The 26,016-nt window shown below is 32.6% G+C and overlaps 2 protein-coding genes and 2 long non-coding RNA genes across 10 annotated transcripts in view; 2 read left to right on the forward strand and 2 right to left on the reverse strand.

Moving 5' to 3' along the window:
- Positions 1–6,308, forward strand: part of LOC120350511 — a 30,013-nt gene extending 23,705 nt beyond the window's left edge. The window contains exons 1-2 of one of the 2 annotated variants that reach the window (XM_039424159.1): positions 5,231–5,371; positions 5,978–6,308. In XM_039424159.1, coding sequence (XP_039280093.1) covers positions 5,344–5,371; positions 5,978–6,279 — 330 coding nt within the window. In that variant the 5' untranslated portion in view covers positions 5,231–5,343 and the 3' untranslated portion in view covers positions 6,280–6,308. Of the gene's footprint in view, positions 1–5,230; positions 5,372–5,977 lie in introns of those variants that run through there. The other variant, XR_005570821.1, reaches the window with a different exon arrangement.
- LOC111060161 lies at positions 1,546–10,704 on the reverse strand. Of its 2 annotated transcripts, none has more exons than XR_005570824.1 (4): positions 10,091–10,704; positions 8,821–8,950; positions 5,542–5,608; positions 1,546–1,930 (listed from the first exon to the last, which is right to left on the reverse strand). It is a non-coding gene; the product is annotated as an uncharacterized LOC111060161 (long non-coding RNA). The 2 variants fall into 2 exon arrangements; XR_005570823.1 differs by lacking the exon at positions 10,091–10,704 and adding an exon at positions 9,399–9,808.
- A 1,755-nt stretch (positions 10,705–12,459) lies between these two features.
- LOC111062689 lies at positions 12,460–17,709 on the reverse strand. Its single transcript, XR_005570825.1, has 3 exons — positions 17,416–17,709; positions 16,632–16,706; positions 12,460–14,331 (listed from the first exon to the last, which is right to left on the reverse strand). It is a non-coding gene; the product is annotated as an uncharacterized LOC111062689 (long non-coding RNA).
- Positions 17,710–18,294: 585 nt separating this feature from the next.
- LOC111054773 (oocyte zinc finger protein XlCOF6.1-like) overlaps positions 18,295–26,016 on the forward strand; it is a 30,767-nt gene continuing 23,045 nt past the window's right edge. For 2 of the 5 annotated variants that reach the window (XM_039424161.1, XM_039424166.1), the window contains exon 1: positions 18,295–18,587. The gene's annotated coding sequence lies outside the window, so the exon portion shown is untranslated. The remainder of the gene's footprint in view (positions 18,588–26,016) is intronic. The other 3 variants (XM_039424163.1, XM_039424164.1, XM_039424162.1) reach the window with 2 other exon arrangements.

Genomic DNA, 26,016 nt, shown 5'->3' on the forward strand with positions numbered 1-26,016 from the left:
ATGACGAGACGTCATAATCCTTGTGTTTTGAAAGCCTACATTTGTCTGTTTGTGTGTATGGCAACAAAGGCGGTACATATTGAGTTGGTATCGGATCTATCAACGCCCATGTTTTTAGCTGCGTTTCGTCATTTTTTGTCACGTCGTGGACCCTGTCGTGTGATGTATTCAAATTGTGGTACTAATTTTGTAGGTGCCAAGGAACAGTTGCGAAAAATATCTCAACTTTTGAACTCGTCTGAGTTTCAAACCACATTGACTAGTCAACTCGCCGAACACAAAATTGATTGGAAATTCATTCCCCCTGGTTCACCGCATTTTGGAGGTCTGTGGGAGGCAAATGTCAAATCTGTAAAGTTGCATCTGTTCCGAGTAATTGGCAATCAACTTCTCACCTATGAGGAACTGAACACTGTATTGGTGCAGATTGAAGGTGTCCTGAATTCCCGCCCACTGTGTGTACTGAGTGAGGATCCATGTGAACCGCTGGCTTTAACCCCAGCGCACTTTTTGACTCTAACACCGCTGAAATCGTTTCCCTTGCGGGACGTGGACAGTGTCCCTGTGAATCGTCTCACCAGGTATGAATTGATCAGTCAACTTATTCAATTGTTCTGGAACCGATGGAGAAGAGAGTACCTGCTCGAACTTCAAAGTCATAAAAAATGGTTGAAATCACCCACTTCTATCAGTGTGGGAACGGTTGTGGTAGTAGACCAACCAAACACACCTCCATTGCAGTGGCCACTGGGTGTCATTGAACAAGTGTTTCCGGGAAGTGACGGCGAGGTTCGAGTAGCGAGTGTTCGCCTAAAAACTGGTATTTATAAAAGACCAGTAACAAAATTATATCCACTCCCAACTCAATAGTTGTTGTGCTTGTTGCATTTTCTTTGTGTTGTTTTTTGGTGTTGGTGTTTTTTTGTTCTTTTTGGCATGTCTGGATTTTTTCCTTTCTGTGGTTTTTTTCAGTTTTTGTAACTTGGCTGAAAAATAGTTTTTCAGAGGCGGGGGTATGGTCTGGCCAGAGAATTCGAACTGTAGCGTCAAAATCCCAGACTGCAGTTCTGCCAATAGCAGGCTTGTGTTTGCGCCAGCGCAGACCGTCCAGCTGTTTTTGGCCTTGTCGATCTTAAAAGCCCCAGTCCATCTTGTCTAGTCACCCCGTTGTTGTGCAAGACCGAATTTGTATTTTGTCATGTAATTTCGATCGGAAATTTCTTGTAAATAATTGTTTGAGTGTAGTGTGTGTGAATTATGAATATAACAGCATAAATAGTATTGAATTGAATTAATTTGAATCAGATTTGAATTTATAAAGAATCCAGTTTGAGCTTTGTTCGAAACACAGTGTATGACCTGCAAGTTGAACACAGAATCAACGCAAAAAGGCAGCCCGGAAGAAAACCTGTCTTTTCCCAGATTTCATCCCACCCTGAATCTGACCAAAACACCTAATAAAGGCTTCGAAGGGCAAGTAGACAAGATTGGAATCAATCTGGTGAGTTTTTGCTCCTTTTTATTGTTCATTAATGCAGAGTTTAACTGTACAAATAACCTGGCTCAAATTGAAGATTAAATTTTTCCCCTTGTTTGTATTTGATTATTTGAATAGTAAATTACAGTCCTCTGGTAACTCTAGCCTGAGCTTTGTTCAGAACATTTCTAAAGAAGTTGAAGAATTAGTAGATACAGGAATTGAGTAGAGATCATCATTATTTACTTCTGTTGAGATTTATAATAGGAGTAGAATGGATGCTTTGATAACTGTGACCTTCCTTGGTGAATGGGTCCGACCATACTATGACAGAGAAGTTCTTGATAATTGAATAGGTTCCTGGATTCATGGATTTGATAGCTTGTACCACAGCTAAACAAGTTGATTTTCACCTCCTTCTTCTGCTTTTATGATGCAGTAAAATAGATTCACCTGGAATCAAAGTAATGGACAAAATCAGATTAAAGTGTAATTTAGTAGGCTATAGTGATTATGTTTTATTTGGAAAAGTAAATTATGCATTTTCTCCTGTAGGAGGCGAGTTAATAGTATGTAGCACAAGCCAATTAGAAAAGTGAGTAACTTAGTAAGAAGTTTATAATTGAGCAGTATTTAGTATTCTGATCATTTAAATGCACTGAAACATGTATCGATATAACCTTTTGAGAACAACCATGATCTAGTCCAGTCAGTAGTTTTATTCTTGTCACTGGAGGTTCGGAACGAAATGCATATCTTAATTTGGACTGTCCTTTTAAGATTGTTATCACTAGAAACGTTTTAATTCCTAATTGATAAGTAGGAAAATTATGCATATGTATTTCACTTTAAAATTTTGATTACAATTTCTATTCTAAAATTATTATTATAATTTCTATTCTTAAATTATTAATACTAGTAGGCTAATATAAACATTATAATAATGCTTACATAATTTTATAATTAATCCATTCATGAGATTCTTGTTTCATCACAATGTGCTGGATTTCTTTTGTAGGATTTTGCCCACATAACCTCTTCAATTTTATGAGTAAACAAATCATCATTGTCTAATCATTACCGTACCTACCATTAAAGTGCGTTTTCGTTTGTGCGTAAACTTCTGCAGTTGAAGACGACAAGCATTGAGATACTCTCTTGGAGATCTCTTTGTCTCAGATACAAAGTAACGACAGGCAAATGTCATAGTTATCACATAGTTATTAGTCCAGGCAATGAATGCTCAAAAAAGGGTATAGAGGGAAAAGTTTGGAAGACAATTTTTGACCCCGCAGTTCTGTTTAGGGTAGTGAGGAGGTAAACATATCAAAAGTCCCCACCCCTACCCCCTGTGCTAAGAGGGTGGGGGTGGTTCAAAGGTACGATTTTTTGGTTTCTTGCATACAACTCAAAAATTGTACATTTTCCAGACATGACTATTCTATAAGAAATTAAAGCTTACATAATTTCCTACAATATTGATCCCAAAACTTTTTCTATATCTCTTCCAATTTCCGCTCTAAAAGATATGACATTTTTGAAAAAAACACATTTTCATTCAATTTTTTGCTATTTTTGCTCTTATAACTTTTTGAATATCATTGGTAAAAATCCATGCTGATCATGAGCTCATAGAACATCAAATTCTCTTCAATTTGATGTATAATTTCACAAGTTTACGCACATCCCCATGACTGCTGCAGCAGCTTCAGTGTTGAGTGTGAGATCTTCAGTTATGCAAAAATAGACCAATTGATAGAGGAATTTGGAAAGAATGTTTTAAACACAGCTTTTGACTTCACAGCTTTGTTGAGACCAGTTGGGGGTGAGCGTATATCTCGAAAACTGTTGAAGATATTACAAATCATCAAAGAACAAATATTGTAGAGAATTTATCAAGCTTCATTTCTGAATAGCTAGTCATATCGGTTGCAGTTAGCACAGGAGGTAGGGGTGGGGACTTTTGATATGTTTACCTCCTCACTACCCTAAGCAGAACTGCGGGGTCAAGACTTGTCTTCCAAACTTTTCCCTCTATATCACTTTGTTAACTGGGCTATATTCAAAAGTATATTCGTGAGTAGTTTCGACAAGCATTGTTGACATTCATATTGTCCAAATTTCAAGTGTGCTATAATAGCTGATCAAATAACTTTTCATGATTTGTGTTTATTATTTTTAAAAATAATATCAACATATTGCCATTTAAAAGTATAAACTCAATCTCCCACATTGAAACATAATTATTGAACATAATCTTTAAGGCTATGTAGACAAATTGAAATCCATCCAGTCTGAGATCTTCAGCCTGTCGTGGTCCACAACGGCATTTACGCACAAACGAAAACCCAGCTTTATATGTTAATTGGACAGAAAAATTTGCTCTCACCTATTTATTAGATTGAAAGATTCTGAATAAAATTAGATCATTCGGAACTCTCTATCTCTGATGAGTACTGAATTATGATTTTTCAAAAATGAGTGGAATTTAAAGAAAAAATAAGTTTTGACGAATTATAGTTTTTAATCAACAATATCTTCCAATTGTTACCATTTAGATGTATAATTCAAAATCCTTCTGGGGGTATTTTTGTGCTCTATAATCTGAGTTCAGGTAGAGCGCTCTATATCATATAGATTTCCAGGTAGCCTACACCTGACAACAATGCTCCTTGTATTGTGAAAAACACATAATTTTTAGCTTCAACCATCATCACTGACTAAATATTGTCGTCACATTGATATTTCGCACAATGATATAAGTTCATGAGATTATGTTCTATGAGAATCACCCTTTAGATGCACTTCATCCCAGTATGCACATAAGGACACCTCCTAAGGACTCCTCTGTGCATAAGGACAGAGGAGAGATGCACATACGGACACCTCAAGGATCAAAATTTCAAACACTCATAACTTTCGACACAATGCTCGGATCTCATCGTACTACACTTCATTCTTTTCAGCGCTCTCTTTGATATCTGTAAAATACTTATTTGCAGTAGTGTAGCGTGTCTTCATGTGTTATTCACGTGAAGAAATGCAGATGATCGATAAAACTTCTTGAAACTGTAAATTCCAATTTATTTTTACAAATAATATAAAATGAAAACTAATTTGAACAGTTCAAAATAAAGCTAAAAACTGTTTCATCTTTGCGTAACACCTGATTACTTTTTTATGGGAGATGCTAGGTACTAATTCCATCATTATCATCAATATTATCGTATTGCAGGTCAATATTGAAAGATATTTCAGAGCAAAGAGCTAATTCATACTGATAATTATCATATGAACATAAATTAACAATTATTCAATGTCGTTTATTTTATTTATTATTGGAAATGGCTCTAATGAGTTGAAGCTAATCATGATTTGATAAAATAAAAAGGTGCTTGATAACAGCTTCCATTGTTTCAGGCTATCTATGTGTACTTCCCTCATTGTTCTTCTTAACAATGGAGGCCCTCACCAGGGATACCGTTGCACATTGGACTATTTTTTCCTACTGTAGCTCACTGACTGTCACACATTGGACGTGACCTTTACGATAACTTTATTATGGAAAATTTCTTTCTCTTTCAGAGCTGTTTCCTAAAAAAAATCAAATTGTAACAACATTGATACTTATTTAACTAGGTGATTTAAGAGGTTTTATTGAAAAAAGCTGTAACCAAGGTCTTAAGCTGAATAAAAACACCTAATTGAATGTCAAGCACTTATTCTGATGCAATATATATACGTGTAACATAGGGACTCCAGACGTTTAACATATCAGTACTTCAAAGTGCTAGACATTCAATCAGGTGGCATAATTCAGCTATAGGCCTCAGTCAGAGCTCTTCACCCTAATATCTCCCTTGATTATGATGTATCCTCAATTGGACAATAAACGTGAGACTAATTTGGACAATAGGACAATCTAATTGAACAATAGAGACTTAAATGTGTAGAAACATTAAAGTTATGTTGAAATCACTACCTTAACAGTAAATTTAAAAACCTACCTTCCTTTTTGGGACACTATATAAACCAATAATCAAGTCAAGTGAGGCATTACTTACCAAGGAATTGTGTCTTCCGGAAAGCTTTCTATGAGGTGACAGGCAGACATAACTGGCACTTTTATTTCTGAAAAGAAAAACGTATTAGTAGAGTTAAGTAGAAGAAATAATAATTAAAAAGATTGAATGCATCATACTAGAGATTAATCTACTCTCAATCCACATAAAATTTATACCGTATTGATTTTCATTTATAGGGGTTGCATCCATTTTGCATGTATGGTATAGAGCACTAGCTGTCTGAAGAGTGCAGCCTTAGTTGTCTTAGCTATCATGGCTGAAATATTCCCTGTTTTGATATTAACCGTTGGGTAGCCTAACAGATTGGCCAGAATGGACTCCCTACTTTCAAATCAGTTAATAGTGTCCTGAAAAGCAAGGCGAATTTTACACTTTGATCACCACTTACACCCCTAAAAGATTATGGTTGTTTCAGATGACTGGTTAAAGCATACAGATGCTTGCAACGCACTCTTAACCTCTGTGCAACATGACACTATTCTGTGGTCTACAGATGAAGCATATTTTCACGTCTCCGGATCAGTAAATACAGGAAGTGCAGATCCAGTCGACCATACAGTAGTAAGCCATTCCTTAATGGCGTCGCATAGGTTCATCAGAAAGCCAGTCATGATGATTCAAACCAAACCACCTAAAAGAGGTTTAAAAGTTGAATTTTTCAGCGTTTTGCTTCCACGCTCATATCTTGAAAACAATGCATTCAACCGACATAGCTAACAATTCAAAAATGAAGCTTAATACATTCTCTACACTTTTTGTTTAGTGAAATTTTGTGATATTCCCAACAGTTCCCCAGGTATTCGCTCTTGAAGGTGTGCAATTGTTAAAGTAACAGGTTTTTATCCGATGTTTTGCTCTTTCAGGGATTATAACTCTCCAAAAATGCAACATAAAATGGGGACTTTTTATATGTTCTCCTCCTAACTAGTCTCAACGAAGCTGCAAAGTCAAAATTTTTGTTTAAAACATTACCTCCAAATTCCTTTGTCAATTGGTGTATTGTTGCAGAAATGGATATTTCACACTTAACACTAAAGCTGCTGCAAAAGGTGTAGAGAAATTCGTAAAAGTGTAAAATTATACATCAAATTGAGGAGAATTTAATGCTCTATAAGCTCATAATTAACATGGATTTTTCCCATCGATTTTTAAAAATTTATAAGAGCAAAAAAAGAAAACAATTGGTGGCAAATGTGTTTTTTTAAATGTCACACCTTCAAGAGCGGATATCTCAAAAACTAGAGGAGATATAAAAAAAGTTGTAGAATGAATATTGTAGGAAATTATGTAAGCTTTAATTTGTTATAATTATGACAGTTAAGTCCTTAAGATACATAGTTTTTGAGTTTTTTGCGAGAAACCAAAAAATGGTACCTTTAATTTGTTATAATTATGACAGTTAAGTCCTTAAGATACATAGTTTTCGAGTTTTATGCGAGAAACCAAAAAATGGTACCTTTAAACCACCCCCACCCCCTTAGCACAGGGGTGGGGACTTTTTATATGTTTACCTCCTTATTACCCTCAACAGATCTGCGGGGTCAAAAATTGTCTTCCAAACATTTCCCTCTATACCCTTTTTTGAGCATTCATTGCCTGGACTAAATGTCAACCAGGGGTTGGGTGACTTTGTCTAACTTTGAAAAATATATGGAAAAAAGTTAATTTTCAAGATTTATATAAAGTAAAACCAAATGTCAACCTTTAAAATGAATAATTAAATTAAAAACAAATGAAAACCACTTCAAAAAATTACAAGTTAATTATTGAAAAATATTTATGTTTCTGCTGCCTAAAAATTTTTTGTAACATCGAGGCATGTTGGTCCAGCTACAGAATAAGCAAAAAATGAATATCGAGAACATATTAATTTTAAGCAAGGTGAATAATTATGTTTTATTGGGTGGAATACATTATATTTATATATTTATAAACTTCAGTGAATGAAGTTTGTAAATAGTAATTATTACACGCAATAAGCAACTAATTACTTATACCCCAACACATATAATATATAGTGGGGTGTATATTTATTCATTGAAATTATCATTTATTCATTGTTGAAACACCGCTTATTTATGTAGTTATATTACAATACTATATTATCAATATTCTAATGTTGCATTCAATCTTCATTGTACTAATTAATAAGTTTTCATAATATGTGAAATTTGTTGCATAATTGGCTGTTGTACTGTAATTTATTGTAGATTCGTGTATGAACCAGAATGTATTGTAACTTAATTGAATAAAATTTCATTTAATTTCATTTCATTTATCATATTTTGAATTGTATTCACTTAATATATCCTGCATAATAACACAATTTTTATACTGGGACAAAGTCACCATAATTTTAACCTAAAATGACTTTCTAAATGATCACTATCTATACCAATTCAAATAATAATGAAAAACAAAAATGAAATGTACTCGCCGATATTATAAGTCTTTTAGAAATAAGTTTTCTAATAGGCTACAAAGTATTCAGAAAACAAAATCACAAGATGAAGCAAGAAGCTAGGTTTTATGTCAATAATTCAAGTAATATATCGAGATTCGACAAGATATCAATTATTGTAAAACCTAGATAATGATGATCAGGGCTATGGATATAAATGTTAAATTTCGATTTCGGATAACAGATATCGGAGATAAAATGATTTGAATCTATTTCCGCGACGTCGTGGGTCTAAGTCACCCCCGTCGATGGTATTTTACAAAGGCGACTTTCAAGAAGTATTTTAAGCCTAGATGATGAAAAATGATACAATATAAGTAGTGTTATAATGAATGAGGTTATGTAGAGTTCTTTTTTTATTATTGTATTAACTTAATGATAAGTTAATAGGAGGAAAAATATAAAATAAAATAATAATTGCTATGGATTCACAAAAAAGCTTGTAGTGCATCCAATAAAACACAAAAAGCAAGATAGGCTAAGGGGCTAAGCTATTTGTGATAATAGGAAAACAGCTACCATATAGGAAAACTTTATTTTCTATAAAACATAGCAAATCAAGTATAGGTGCCTCAGTACCTAGGTTTACTTATTGCAAATGTTAATTAATTTCATTAGATTATTAGCACATCAACTTATATTTTATAGCTTTTAAAAAGTTTCTAGTTTTTATTGTTCCCAAAGACCTGGCATTACTGGCAAGCGCTGAAGAAGTTAAATCATAAAGAAGTAAATAAACCATTCACAAAACTTAAGTACATCTAGTTTTAATAGGTTGATATTAAAAGAAAACTCACTTGGTAGATTTTTGATATTCCATTAGCTTCATTAACTTGAGTCATTCATTCACCACAGAAAATTGAAAATATAAGGTACAATATAGGCAGTAGTAAGGTTGATATGCAGGAAAGCAATTGCTATTGTTATCTGAAAAATAGTTTCCAATTAGGCCTAGCATAAATTAAATAAATATAGGCTAAGTGAATTATGATCAGAATAAAACTAAATAGCCAAAATAAGTTAAATAAATAAAATTAATATGGTATGCTACTCTAGTTTTAAGTTTGCTGTTTTTGAAAACATTGAAAATATAAAGTTGTTTTTCTTATTGTATTACTTTATGTGATACCCATGATTATAAAATGAAGAGATAAACAATGAAACTATGTTTATCAACCAATCTCATTGATTCACAGTGAAACTTGCTTATTGTTCAACTCTAAATATATAAAGAAATACTGTACCTATATAACTAAGTTAATGACCAACAACCTTGAAAATAAACATTAATTGTTATCATAGATAAATAGCAACATGAACTGTCATAATATTTCAATAGAAAAATTCAAATTAACCTAAATAATGAAATACTTACCAACATGAGAGTCAGTTTCTTGTTATAATAAAGATTTTTTTTTTATTAGGTACCGGTAGGCTACATTATTGCTACTTCATTTTATAGCTAATACCATAACCAACCGTGAAAATACGAATTAAAATGATATTGGTTTATAAAATAATGGTTATGTACATATTATGCAAGTTTTCAAAACTCTGTTATCTGTTTCAACAAACAAGACTGACGACTGTTGATGAGTTTATTTTAGGTTAACTATAGAACCCTTCATTTGTTTTGTGATAAATTTGTTTCATCCCACATAAACCCAGTCTCGCTAATAACGATCTCTTTAAGGTCTTTGTTCATACTGAATGTCGATGAAGCCAACATCTACTGCCAAATCTACCCATCTTGACGTCACAGCAGTGACGTCACGCATCGTGTAGGCTAGACATTGTTGTTAAACAATGCATTGTTGTTAAACATAGCTTGTTTTCCATAGCAGATTATCATTTATTCATGTAATTATTATTTATGAAAATGGTAATCTCCTGCGCAGCATATAATTGCACTGAAATTTTTAGGAAAAAAGTGGAATATCTTTTCATGTGTAAGTTGGAATTTATACACATAAATATTGTAAGTTTTAACTGTTATTTCATCCTTGGTTATGATGTAAGTGAACTCATTGAAGCATGACAATAAATTAGTTTTGTAGGATACCGTACCTTATTATTTTCAAAACACATTATAACTTTGAAGCCGATATCACATCAATTTACCTAACCATAGAAGTGGAATTTGGAATGTTTACCTGATAAGCTGAACTTGGAATGCTGACAACATGGCCAGCTTGATTTGTTTTGTAATTTCAAATGAAATATATTTATATTTTATAATGAAAAATTGTTCAAATCAATCATTGATGAGTCTATTCAGATTGAAAAAAACATTCATTGGTAGATTAACTCTTCATTCTTCTTTATTTTGAAATTTTTGAAACACTATTATCAAGTTGGCTTAACCGGCAAATTCAAATTCAAGTTATCAACCGGCAAATTCAAATACTGTATGCTAACCATGAACTAAAGAAAACTAAATGATATAGGTAGGCTACCATCTATAATAATATTGAAAATAATATAGAAAGGGGATATTTGCTTATTTCAGCTTTGAATCTTAGTAGAATAACCAACATCATAAATGTGTCCAGGCTACTTGAGGAATTCTTGATCGAATTATCATAGACTACAGTACCCGTAATGAGATTTGTGTTGGCGGTCAAAAAAGAATATAAGCAATTTTATTGAAAACATGAAGAATAGAGGATTTTACTTTAGTAAATATATCTGATAATCTTGTTAGTAATTCGTACCGTATGCTTATAATTTAGTAGCATACGAGTACTGTATATCTACTATATAGAGTAGATGGCTTGGCTGTATGAACAAGTTTAATGTATCCGGTTATTTATCAACAATACAAGGGCCAGTTGAGCGTTTTTAGAGTCGGCAAAGCAGGAAACTCTTCGATTGGTGAAAGAAATGCTTAATTTTGTTCTTGTAATAAATTGAATATGATCTGGCCCTAACGTAAAAGAATGAGAACTTTCTTGAAATAGATTGAATACAATTTTTGAAGCTTCAATTAGAAACTCTACTTAAGTTCAACAAAAAACGTTGTTTTGTCTGAGAGCTTGTTGATGTATGTATTTATTTATTGAATGTCCAATGGTATACTTCAAGAAGAAAAACCATCACTGTCCTTCAACTTCCCATGAATGTTGAGAGATCTAAATTTCTTATTGAAAATACCTAATATACGGTATTGTATTGTAATTCATATTTGAATCCAAGATCCTGGTGACTTGTTTAAAATAATCAATCATATTTTTATTCGTCAAGAAAAATAGTTTAATGATGATTCGAATAATGAATTTTAATAATAGGTAATTGATATTAATGCCTGAATATAGAAATCAAGTAATAGTAGGCCTACCATTAACTTTCATAAGTATTCTTATTTTGTAAAATCTTTATTCATCAATAGACTAATTATTATTTTTTATTGGTTACCGTACTGAGTCATAGCCACCTCTAATACATGTATTAGAGGTGGCTATATGCTGACTGAGCTCATAGATATAATATAGCTTTTCTATTCTCCTGTGACAGCTAACCATCAATTTAATATAATAATAATATGCTAACTTATTGGAATTAATGTAATGTATCATGATGGAATTGAAGATTATATATTGTATATGAATGAAGAAAAAATAAATTTGAGATTTTGCAAAAAATAAAATTAGAAATACAGGCCTAGGCATACCCAAAGTGACTAAAAATAAAGACATTGCCTATTCTGTGGAAAATACTGTTATTTGAAATGATTTCAAAGTATTATAGCTATTATTTGTTTCATATTAGAATTATTATAGCAAGCCTTGTGTCACAACTGACAATTAAAACAATGCTTGTATAGCTTCTATCAAAACAGTGACACTTAATTTTCCATTACCGTACCTACCTTTTTCTGATTCCATTACAAATTTATATTTTGGTACCTGCGCATTTGTCTCAGTAGCCCGAATGAATTGTTGACATGTTCAAACTTTTGAAGCTAGTGGAATTCTACTAGCCAGCTATATACTGTTGATAGTTGTTACTATTTCGCTCGCAGCCAATGGAATAGCCAGGTGCGACATAGGGTAGTTAAAAATGAAGAGTATACTCAAGTACAATATAATTTTATGGATAAGGATAAATGCTGAAGCTGCTGCATTTACACCAAAGTTGTCAACGAAAGAATTTGTCCACAAATAGTTTTCTTTATAAAGTTACTGTTCTTTTGTAGAGCAACAGAATAGAGAACTTGTTGCCAAAGAATTGGTCTAATAGCGATTGTATAGTTTGCGTGGACTTGTAGAGGTAGAAGACTTTGTTCACAACTTTTTCAGTGTTTCTCATATTGGTTGGGAAACAAAACTTTTTGTTTAAAACAAGGATTTCCAGAAACTGCCTCAATTTGTTGAGAACTTAGTTGACAACTCTGGTGTGAATGTGGCCTAACTTTAACAGCAAATTAAACAACTTAATTATTGAGTAATTCTAGTTTATTGCAGAAAAGCTACATAACCGACATGAATTTTGCATTTAGTAATGAGGCATCTGATCATAACTAGTTTATTGAAAACCAAATTAATAGTAGAAAAAGTTATAACAGCTTATTTCGATTCAGTAAAGAATGACCATCATGCTATCATGCCTCTTTATGCATAGCTAACCATGATATTAGTTTTTTGCAATAATTTACATCAAAACACATTGAAAATTCACATCTTTGACAACCTCGGTAATATATTGATTTCTTGTGTATTATAAAATTGGTAAAATATTGAAAAATTATACTATGAGGGAAGCTTTTTAATTAATGTGATATCAAAATTAACTGGATGATATACAGTGCAGTCAAGGAAAGGTTATAGAGGGGAAAAGTTTGGAAGACAATTTTTGGCCCCGCAGTTCTGTTTAGGGTGGTAAGGGGGTAAACATATCAAAAGTCCCCCCCACCCCTTGTGCTAAGGGGGTGGGGGTGTTTTAAAGATAAATTTTTTGGTTTCTCACATATAACTCGAAAACTATGTATCTGATGTGTTTGGTATGAGGGACTTCAAGTGGACTGTATACTAAGTTGAATGAAATGTATGTTAAATAATAAATATAATTAATAGAAGGCTGATGTTGTTCATCAATACCTTTACCCAAACTCACATAAAACTTATGAGTAAAACTACTAAATACCTGGTAGCAAGGTAGACGCCAAGAAATTGTAAGACAATGTAACAATAACAAATGATTGCATTTATTGATATAAGTGGCACTTTACAAATGGCCTTAAAAGTTATGATGACTGCACTAAGTAGGAAAAAAGACGTTTAATGAAAATCAAAAATAACAAAATAGTAAATTTGAATAAGCAGTAAAAAAGGAATTGTCAATTGATTCAATTTGGTTACAACAATACAAAGTATTCATATAATAGTTGTGTGATGTAACAAATGATCAAAAATGATAGTGCAATGTAGCAACATTTTCAATATTGCAACTAGTGTCAACTCAGTGGTTCCAAACCTTCTACAGAGGGGATAAAGATGTGCATTTTTGCCATGTTAATCTACTAACTAGTCAAAATTAAGCTGCAACGTCAAAAATTGTGTCACAGACACCCGCTTCAAATTTCATTGCCAAATGAATAATAATATTGTTGTAGCATTGGAAATTTCATCCCCTACATTAAAGTTGCTATAACAATGAAACAGAAACTTTGAATAGTGAAATAATACACCATTTCAAAGAGAATTTAATGCTCTACAAACCTATGATAAGCATTGATTTTTACGATGCATTGTTGGAGAGTTATAATTCCTGAAAGAGGCTCTATGAGCTCATAATCTGCATTGATTTTTCCCATCAATTTTTAAAAAGTTATAAGAGTAGAAATAGAAAAAAATTGGAGGCGAACGTGTTTTTTTCAAAAATGTCACACATTTAAGAGCGGATATCTCGAAAACTAGAAAAGTTGTGAGATGAATATTGTAGGTAATTATATAATACTTTTGTATGTAACAGTTATGTCCGTAAGATACATAGTTTTCGAGTTATATGCGAGAAACCAAAAACTGGTACCTTTGAACCACCCCACCCCCTTATCACAAGGGGAAGGGTGGGGATATTTTTACCTCCTTAATACCCAAAACAAAATTGCGGGGTCAAATATAGTCTTCCAAACCTTTCTCTCTATACCCTCTTTTGAGCATTCATTGTCTGGACTATATAATAATAAAGTTATGATGTTGGATGCTTGGTTCCTATTGTTAGATGCAGAATGGAAACTGGGTAACACACGATGGCTTTTGATGTTCACGCTTTCTATCCGTCCATCTACACTGTGTAATATGTTTTGGTGTCTGAAAGAGAAAAAACAAACGAATTATTGATTGATCGAATGATAAAAAATAAGTTGATGAAATTTGAAAATAACATTTAAAATGTTCAAGTTGTAGCGATAGGTAGGAGTGGTAGAATAAATATGTTGTAATATACTTCTACTTACAGTTCACTAAGCATAAGACCCAATTCACACCAAAGTGTCGTAGAGGATTCTCACACCTCTAGAAATATAGAAATATGGTCCAATGGAAACAGAATGGACTTGGTGCTACATCTCTTCTGTTTGTATTGGACTATATTATAGGCGTTTTGCGCTAAGACTGATTTACTTGAACAATGTGAGGTAGGAACATGGTGTAGTGAGTAGACGGGGAGATTTCCAGGGTAGTCAGTGCTGATTTTTGAGGGTAGTAATGTAAGTCGGGAATATTCCCATTGGGAAGAAACTTATGATTGAGTAATATTTCTCTGCCCAAGAAACCATGGGAATGAATTGCATTAAAATAGTTTATATTATTTATCAATTTCAATCACATTTGACAATCATAATCAATAAATCATCCATTCAAAAAAGCAGTGTGAATAGCTCACAAATTATATCAATTTTTTATATAATTTGGCTAGACTTTACGTTGAGTGAACCAGTGATCACCTATATCGATGAATTAAGTTGGGTTAGTTAGATAGTATTAATTGAATACTATCGATTTTACAAATTCAATTAAAGCAAAGCGTCCCCTTCTTTATTCTTTATCATAATAAGTATATCATGAAAATGATAGGGAGAGGAAAAATAAGGTAACCCTGTGCTGTTCCTCTCCCAAATTTAGATAAAGTTACACATAGTCCGAAATATGTCAAGTCTTGTAGTTCTTCACTTCACAAAATTTTCAGCCCTAAAATATTTTCAAATTTAGATGCTTCAAAACCAAGCCTTCGTAGAAAGAATATTACACATTATTATCACAAAAAATGAAATATTCAAATACTAATGAAATTTTGAAGGAGCGAACATTCTAGTATGTTCTTTATTTTTTTATTTTTGGGTTTAAATTATTGTGAGCTTCTTTGCAAAATAATAGATGCATTATCATAATTAAATTTCTTGAGCAATACAAGACGATGTAAACCCAAAATTCAACTTCTTGAGCGATTCAAGACGAAGTAAACCCAATATTTTGTTGACTAAGCTTACTTGACTGTTAGGAATATGAGTATAACAGATTTAATTAACAAGACATAAAATGGAAGTAGCATCATAATAGTGGTAGCCTACCGTATACAATAATCAAGGATGTGCACCACGCTTTTTGATTCTTTTTACTGGCAAATTATCAAAGTATTACGAATTGTATACTATCAATTTATTTAGATTTGACTAATTTCAAGAAAAAACTCTTATCATTTTTACTTTTTGATATATTGGGTGCTTTGAAAGCGCCAAAAGTTGAAATCTTGGGGCAGATCCATTACATCATAAATGATAGCAAATAAATTCATACAATTTTGATGATGGATCTCTCCCAATATTTGAACGTTATGCACTTTTAAAGCGCCTAATATATCAAAACGAAAATATGATGAAAATATTCTTTCCTTGGAAATATGATCTATTCAAGTATCTTAGAATTCAAATCAAAATGGAACCAATAATAAGTTTCCAAAAGCGTGGCGCGGAGCCTTAAATTATTAGAAAATGAATGCTTATTCCTCCTCACACTCATCAAGAAGTGATAAATAATTATTTATTTTTATTCTAATCATTATTATAAATAATTATTTATTCTAATCATTTCAATATAACTTGTTTATATAGAACTGTTTATATGATTATCAATAAGTTTAGTTAAAAAAGGCGTTTTCTTAGTTATCATACAAAATAATCATTAACTCCCGGGCATTTATGAATTTTGGGAATCAACTCCCTGGGAATAAATGTTTCTGATCTTGAATTTTGCATCATAAGTTAAGAGATGTTTGATTTGAAATTGAGTTCTTAGTCAATTACCAACTTAATTTGAAATCATACACCCTCTTAAACATAATCACTGACAAAACAATTTATAGGTTTAATGGTCGAGTTAGATTTAATAAGTGGTGTCCAAGATTCAATGGTCCATTAGATTTAATAAATGGCCTGGAAACTGGGCATAAGAGTAGGCTAATATAATCTGACAGTTTCAAATTGGCAGGCAAGTGAAACAAGTTTGAATGTTTTTGTTTGGGGATGAGACTCGTTTAATGGATTCTAGATATTTCCGAATAATAATTGTTTATCTCTAAGACCAATGATCAAAACTAGTAATGTATTACTCACCGTCGAAGGATTTTGTGTCTTCATGAACAGGCCTCTCTACACTGACATGGGGGTAGATTACAGACAGCATGTTTTCTAAAAAATAAGAAAGTGTTGGATATGAATGGGAAGAAAAAAAACTAAAATTGTAAACAAGTTGAGAGTTTAAGCTAGGGACTTGCTCCATTCAGGATGGATTAGAACCTTATGCCACAAACCTCCTGCAATCATTATTTTTTTCCTGAGGAATAAAACATAATTAGTTATTTCAAACAAGAATGCAAAGTTAATATTAGATCAGATATCCTTTATAGAAGACAGTAGACAGAGAATCGGAAACTCTGTTCTTTTATCTCTCTCTCTCCACTGTTATTATAACGGTAATAAAAGCATATTAAATTATAATATAGTAATATTTGTAAAGTGTCTATATATAGACAAGTATGCACAATTGTAGTGCATTAAAAACTTGTGAGTCTATAATGATCTAGATAGATAACAATAATTTTTACAGACGCCATTTAGTAATAACACAAAATAAGTGTTTAATGCCAAATGCATTATAAGAATATGCAATTTACAGGGCTACGGCATATCTTCCAGTAGCAATGTTTGTTGGTTTTACAAAAAGTTAGGCTAGGCTACTGGTTACGGGAATGAATAATAATAATAATTATTGATTATCCTGAAAAGCTAACTATATCATAACATAATAAAAAGGCAAAAAAGGAATTATTTTTTGAATAATAAATTGGACCTGTTTATTTTTAAAAGTTTGATTTTTAATCAAATTTGTTTGTCTTACCTGGAACCTGGTACAGTGAAGAATAACATCAATCTTCATCATTATTTTATGTTATCATACAGCTATATAGTCTAGCTCAAATCGATTTTGAAAAATAATTTTATTTTAAAACTATGGCTTTTGTAGCTAACATATTCATATAACTTGCAAACTAATAATTATTGATTATAAGTAAACACAACCATTATTTTCCGCTAAAATTACAACATAACCTACAAATAATAATAAAAACATGTCTCGTAACTCTCGTAGTTCACAAAACGCCCACTGGAGCGCTGTCAGCATTCCAAGTTCACTGTGAAGGTTGGCCGCCATCTTGGTAAACATTTCAAATTCCACTTCTATCGTTAAGACAACTCGATATCACAGTCATAACACATCATAAATTAACAGATATCGTTTTTGCCCGTAGCTAGAAATAACCTAAAACACCATGAATCTGAAATAGACACAATATGAAAGTTTTCAATACGATGCGTGACGTCACTGCTGTGACGTCAAGGTGTGTGAATTTGGCAGTAGATGTTGGCTTCAAAGGCCAGACTTCCCAGCGTGTCTATTCTATAACTGGTCTAAGCATACTTCCAATTCCACCAGCTGACAAGATATTTTGAGTTCCGCCGGTTTGCACGATATTCGGACACAGTATACATACAGTACGGAAACTTGGCTATATCCTGACGCCAAAATCCGCCATCTTGTTAGGAAGCGCCGCATTGTAATAGTATTGATGGTAGGTTCGGATCACTTGATCTCGTTCACTGCCACGAGCCAATCAGAAGACCAGGATTGGAACTTCCCAAGGTCACGTGACGTGTTTAGTATAGGGGTCATGTAAAAAGCATTGGTTAGATGGGCGATTGATTACAAGTTTCCATTCTGTATATTCTGTGATTCGGAGTTCCGCCTGTCAACATATTCGGATTTCCATATTCCAATTCCTGCCAGCTGCAAGATATTTTGAGTTCCAGATATTCCCAATTCATGTGACCCCCTGAAAATACTTGATACTCATACTCTTGCTTATTTCATAATTTGTAGCTGATTGGCTGGTGTAAGTTATTAGTATTTTTGTGTCTGACTGTCTTCTAATTAATTTATTATAGTTTTGTAATTCATTTTATCTCAGCGCAATATTAATTTAAAAATATAAAATACTTAAATAGTCAGAAGTAAGTACCGTAGCCTACTTATTTGTATAAGCATTAATTAGGATCAAAATGTACTAACCTAAAACTCAGTTTTTGAAAAAGACCTATTTCAATAAAACATTACGGTAATATTATGATCATTTATATCCTATCTCATGTTAAATTAAGGTTTTAGATTATTATTGAGTAATTCCTACATAATTCATATTTACATCTTATTCATTGGATTAGAGCATGTTTAATAGATCTATAAAAACATGTTCAATTCAATCAGTCGTTGACCAGCTGTATGCTGATATAGATTTTGTCAATAAAAAGTACAATAATAAACACTTAAAACACAAAGTTCAACAAGATGGCACTGGATATGTAATGATCAAAACAATTAAAACTGGATATCTCACCAGTCACCATCACCACGGAATAAGCATACCAAGTAGTGCTTCTCTACTCTGTGCCATCACCAATACCACAGTAACCACACTAATGGTGGCATGCCAAATTAACGATTCCCATCTGGTCGAAATTATTATTTTGTCTAAAACTAAAGTGCGAGATAAATTACTTTTAACATGAAGAGGAGAAACCCATTTCTCCCTCCACAGTTTGTAGCATGGACACAGACGGACATCCTGCGCACAATTGGATGCGCCGTGTCATTTTGCTTCATGTTCTTGTGATGAAAACATCTCTGTAACATACACAAACCAATATACCTGCTGACCAGTTCACTACTTTTGGAACATTGCCAGCAATAGATGGAGGGGAGTGTTGCCGCGTCGCGTTACAAAGCTCTCACTCAGACACAAAAGAAGGAGAATGCTGCTAGGTAGTGGGAGTGATTAGTGTAGGATAGAGCATCGGACCTCTCCGTCTTTGAGAAAGAGCCGTGTTAAAAGTAATTTATCTCGCACTTTAGTCTGACGTAAAAGTCCGATCGTGAATGGGCTGCTTAATATTCAATCAGGTTTTTATAATATTCAATTTACTAGCAGGTAACCCGTGCTTTACAAGGGTCTTTCTTAAAACTTGCGTAATGAAATCAAGAAGAATTCAAAATCGGCCTACAAGAATCCTCGATTGATTAAGAGTTATCAACTGTATTATCAGTTATAAACTGAATTATCAACAAAGAATTATTTACACCTGTATAGGCTACGTTTATAATCCAGTTCTTTCCTTTATTATAGTATAGAAGATGATACATGGATGGATGATCATTGTTATTTTACTAAAAGATAGAATAAGTTGAATAGTTTCCCTTTCAGAGGGAGTTTTGACAACCCACAAAACTCATTTTTCATTTGTAGATATAACGAAAAGGTGCATACGACCTAATTTTTTTGCTCAGCTTGCCAAAATACCCCTCATTCCAATATTAAAATTTTCGACCGACTGTACAGTGAGTCAGTCATTCTATCAGGGCTCGAATAATTTTGTAATTTTAATTAAATACAAATGGAAGAATATAATTTCTTTATGTAAATAACAACACTTTCATTCAAAGACATATTAACTGCATGCGTTTTAATATTGCATTGATGAAACTGTAGACGTTTATTTAGCACTTTGTCTCAAAAATTGTTCCAGCTGAAAAATTAATAATCCATGCCACGTGTAGGCCTAAACATTGCATCAGGAAAACGAACTTTCAAAACTATGTTTTTCAGGTAGAAAGTAATATAGAAACAGATGTTCCTTTTTTAATTTCGACCATATGATTTGGTGATTTTTTAATGAAATCGAATGTACCATTAATTAAATTTAAACATTAATTCTGAAAAATCCAGAAGGAAAATTAAAATTTGGGCTTCCAGGTGCACGAGATTGATATTTTTAGAATATATGTGCAAAATTTGGGGATCTAAATCATTCCCATTTTTCCGGTATGCAATCCACAAGTTGACATGTTTTGATGCGAACAAACGAAGAAACACAACCCTACTCTCTCTTATTATATAGAAGATTACTAGCGGGGCAACCGTGCTTCGCTACGGAAATTGAAAGATAAGATTATTTTTGTGAAGCATTTGTAATCTAAATTCTACCAAAATTGTTATAATCGTTTTTGAGATTAGGCCACAACTCGGTATGAAAACTATTGTGTCAAATCATTCGATTAATCATTGATGTGTTGGAAGTGCTCTGTAGAATAGTAGTCCAATTGCAGCGAATTTTGTAGAATATTGGGCGGGGTTCAAGAGTCAACCTCGACTTTATTCATTGGCAATTAATATTTCCCGTTGACAGTTATCAAATTAGCAGTGATCATGTTATTTTTGATTTTGCTTGATGCAATTGAAGATTAAATTCCAAATTAAGTTGATTCGGAATTTGATGACTCTGGTATCCATGGATCTCTTGCTTATTCTGGAATTTTTGGCATAGCCTGTAGCTTACTTTTCGTTTCTTTTTACTTATCCAAAAGTGTAAAAGCTGCCGCAATCCACTGATTCTTTCTTCCATGGAAGTCCATTCATACATAAGAGTCCATTCATAATAGCTAGTATAACATTTATTGTGGCTGATTTCTCATGTCCTAAACTTTACTATCATAAATATTGAAGTGGGATCATTTGAATGTGAATTTTCATAAATCTGAATAGAGTTCATTCTCTTTGATTATTGACTACACTTATATGATTTCTTTCTGATCTTAGCTCGAAACCAAAAGCTTAGGGATGATTTGGATGTAAACTAACTTAATTTTATTTCTATCCAAATTGACAACTTCACTATTTACTTGTGATCTATCAATATCAATAGGTTTGTCTTGTGTCATGTAATGACATCATGAAGGGAAATGGGAGCAGCTGATGGAATAAAATTATGTTTTTTCGATTTAGTTTTCAGCTGATTCTGAAACATGAAAATATCAGGCCCAGTAGCACAAAATCATGCTCAATTTCAATCAGGATTAAATTTCATGAGAATTGATCAGAGCAGGGACTTTTTTATAGATGGCTTCTCTCATTGGTTCTTGTGGTATTTAGTCCAGAATAGGAATTAACAGTGCAACTGGCTCTCTCAAGGCCATGGCTGCGTACAAACATAGACAGAGGAACCAATACAACAGAAGCTGAAGAAATTAGTCGCATTTCTATCACCTCACAATGAACATTACATTCATCTACCATATGTTTGGAGAGATCGATTATAAATTTCTTTTGCTATCATCCTGTCACTTCCTGAACCTATTTCAAATTTCAAATTTTCAAATTTATTTTTTATTCAAATTTATTCAAGTAAGTTACAATACATTCTGGTTCATACACGAATCTACAATAAATTACAGTACAACAGCCAATTATGCAACAAATTTCACATATTATGAAAACTTATTAATTACAATGAAGATTGAATGCAACATTAGAATATTGATAATATAGTATTGTAATATAACTACATAAATCAGCGGTGTTTCAACAATGAATAAATGATCATTTCAATGAATAAATGATCATTTCAATGAATAAATATACACCCCACTATATATTATATGTGTTTGGGTATAAGTAATTAGTTGCTTATTGCGTGTAATAATTACTATTTACAAACTTCATTCACTGATATGGGATTAAAGTTTTTTATAATAAAATTAGTAAAAATGTATAATACAAACAAACAAAATTATGGAATTAGTAAATAAATATTAATGTTCTATTAAGGATAATAATAAGAAAGGTTATTTTTAGAAAAATGAAAAACAGTAAAGAGTGGAATGAAGAATAAATAGTTTCAATATTTACAGTCTAACTAAATTTTCACAATTTTCCACTCCAATATCAACCAACCAGGAAAATAAACTTTTCTTGAACCTGTGTCTATTGAATTCTTCCCTAATGTAACTTGGTATTGAATTATAAATTTTTGGTCCCAAATATGTGTAGTTTCTTTGCCCAAATGTAGTGTTCATCTTTGGTACTATTGAATACGTGTTTCTCTGCCTTGTTTGATGGTTATGATCTGCCAGTCTTATGTGTTCGTTGTTTCTCCTCATTCGCGTGATGATAGCCTGGATGTAGAGTTGTCTTACACTCAGTACTTTACTGTCCTTGAAAAGGATGTTCGTGGGGAATTGATTCTCCTTGAAGCCTATTATTTTTAGTATTTGTTTTTGAAGTTTATAGAGAGGTTCAACATGTGTAAAATTCGTAGCTCCCCAGATAATTATGACGTATCTTAAAATTGATTGCACTAAAGATATTATACCAGATGTTCCAAGAATAGTGCAATGTTTTAAAATAAGGTCGCCAAATTTGGTAACTCAACTACAGCTATTATAATATTTTTCATTTGCTCACACTCTCTTACGTTTTCAACAGACTATGGAAAACTTTTTTCTGATCAGCTGCTACTTGAGGGACCAATAATCCTTCCTCAAGGAACTTCAGCGAGTTTTCCCAGAGTTGAGACCTGTTCCAAAATAATGTTTTTTTCGCAAACCCACTATATTCCTGATTTAATCAAAATCGTTAGAGCCGTTTTCGAGATCCGTCCGACATACATACATATCCACAAATACACATATTCAAACAGAAAGTGCTTACTAAGTATAATTGACTTCAATGATTTCATTCAATGAGAGCTTATTTCACATAATAATAACAGCTGGGATCAAAAGAAAAATGTCTAACATGTTTGAAATTGAAACAGTAGCGATCATCAACATTATTATCTTCATCTGATCTGAAGTAACCAAATTATAGTAAGATTCACATCAATGTGTCAGTATTGTTTGAATGGGGAGCATTGATGCTATTAATGAGAAATACTGACAGTCAACGAACTGTTATGCATATTCTCCAATATTTATAACGAAAGCAACCTTCTATTTTCTTTGGTAAAACAATCAATATTTGAGAATAATATTGATGCATGGGAAAAGCACCTTACTTCTATGGAAGATGTTAATTTCTACATTAGGAAAAGGAACAACAGCTATTTGCCCGTTTTAATGAATAACCCCTTTCTTTCGCCCAAGTTAAATTTTGGCCGAATTTCCTCATTCTTTGCAAACGGATTCCACAACGGACACTTCTGAAGTTTTAAAAATACCCTCCATATATCATACTGAATTATCAAAATTTCATCGAAATTGTTTAAGCAGTTATCGCGATCGGATATACAAACAAAATTAAATTAGTCTTGATAGAATAGGATAAATTTATAGAAGCAACTCCCGTCATAAAAGTTTGTTTTATGAAAAATAAAAACTATCTATACTCCAGGAATAGCTCCGATTGAAGCAGCAGTGCCCAATCAATTTGTTCCCGATAAAATAATGCATTTTGATTAGTCCTTCAACTTGGTGCCAACCTAATGAAGTCATCTCAACTTAATGCCAACTTGTCAAAATTATGAATTTAGTTGCCAATTAACAACTGTTTCGAAGAGGTAGGCCTACTCTCTCTAAATTATAGATCTATAATAACATAATGATATGGACATTTCTATTATAATAAAGAGATTGGGAGAAGAAGAATATACATGCTAAAGACGAACTTTAAACCCTTAAAAACCACCCTTAGAGTTGAAATATTGCACAAAAGATTTCTTAGTGAGCACCTAGGACGTTTAAGGAAGCTATATTCCAAGTTTTGCTGCAATCCATCCAGTAGTTTTCCAGAAATCGTGATCAGTGAGTCAGTGAGATAAGAATTTTATAAGTATAGAAGATTGCAGTAAGCTTTACTATTGTTTGTATTTCTAGTAATTACATTCAACATTCCATTTTAATAGTCACAGCTGTTCGCGGTGTTTTATTATATAAAAAGTATAAAAAATATAATAATTAATATTATATATTATATATTATATATTATATTATAAAAAATATAATAATTCTATTTACATTTTTGAGCAGACTTTGAATGAATTTCAGTTCAAGGAAGAAGTTGAGGCATTGCTGGATGCTGCAATGGATATTGACGGAAGCGACTATGAATTATCCTTGAAGGCTGAATTTAGACTGATGATCAGTCAAACGTATATCAATGAAACAATATTAGCCTATGTCAAATAATTCAAATAGAGTGTCATCCTAAATCATGGTGCATAATTACCAAGTTGCACAGTAGAGAAAAAACAGCGTTAAAGATATTTTATGGTATAGGGATTTCAGGTTCCAAATTTCAATATTTTATTTTGTTTGCCCAAGCCTATTATTGTGTGGGATGGGTGGGAGTGTATGAACGGCACAGTATGAGAGACTACCAGCATCACATAGCTTTTCACGAAAAATAACTATGTGGACTATTAGCTTGAGTAAGTAGTGAAATTTGGTGCATAAAAAATGTCCAATTCCATGGTATATCTTCTTAAGCTATATTTTCGCTATGGTTGCACCAAGCTATATGTGAAATAGATTCATCAGATCTGAAGGAGTGGTCATAGTCAAGTGGATTAGATGCTGGCTTCTTAATCCATAGACTTGGGCTTGAATCCCAGCCTGAACAAGGTATTTTTCTCAGCAATTCTCATGTTTTAGATGGACATGAGCCATATGATCCCGGCTGCCTGAAACAAGTCGTTAGGTCATGTCAGAGGCTTGAAATTGATCAATTATTTCATGATCAATAGACTAATGTCACTACTAAAATTGATTCCCATTTAGTAATCCATTTTGTGAGTGTTCAATAATTGAAGCCACTTTGAAATGTTTTTGTTAACTGGAACCATTTTAATTCATTGCAGATGTCCACATGTGACCAGGGGACAGATAGCCAATCATCAGTCTCAGAGCACAATTCAGTGAGTGGAAAATCAGATTCCAGGTTGACGAAGGCCATTGGAAAAGAAGTATGTGGTAAGTATAGTGATAAAATTGGTTACGTCTGATAAGCGATTTTGGGGGTCAACAGTCCACTGACCGATCCATAGTTCAGAATAACAATAAGGATAGGCATACGCTATGAATGAGAGGACTTGAGTGACATTTTAATCATCAGGGACAGTGGCGTAGCAAGACCACAAGCGATAAATTGGTAGTGTCATGTGTATACTCACAATTCGATATTATATTGATGATGATGATTGAGTTAGTACATACCACCTCCCATAAAAAGGAATCAGTTGTTAAGCAAAGATCTAACAGATCTAACAAGTTCTATCAATCATCTGCATTTCTTCAAGTGAATGATTAACACTACTGAAAATAGATAAGTATAAAGTATCTCACAAATATCAAGAAGATTTAAGTTTATTTATGTATTTATTTATTACAGAACAACTATTACAGACTACAGGCATTAAGCCCAAAACAGTCTTCACTACCATTTACAATCGAATAAAGTAAGTTACTAAAAGAAATAGAAATGAGAGATACAGTTCATGCAATTCACAAATACATAAGAAAGATGATAAGTATGAGTAAAGCATAAGTAATTGTAAGTAGTCTAAGCATAAATAATAAATACAGAATAAAACTAATCTAACTTATCCAAACTTA

Source organism: Nilaparvata lugens, chromosome 3 (genome assembly GCF_014356525.2).
Source record: "Nilaparvata lugens isolate BPH chromosome 3, ASM1435652v1, whole genome shotgun sequence".
Classification (NCBI taxonomy): Eukaryota; Metazoa; Arthropoda; class Insecta; order Hemiptera; family Delphacidae; genus Nilaparvata; species Nilaparvata lugens.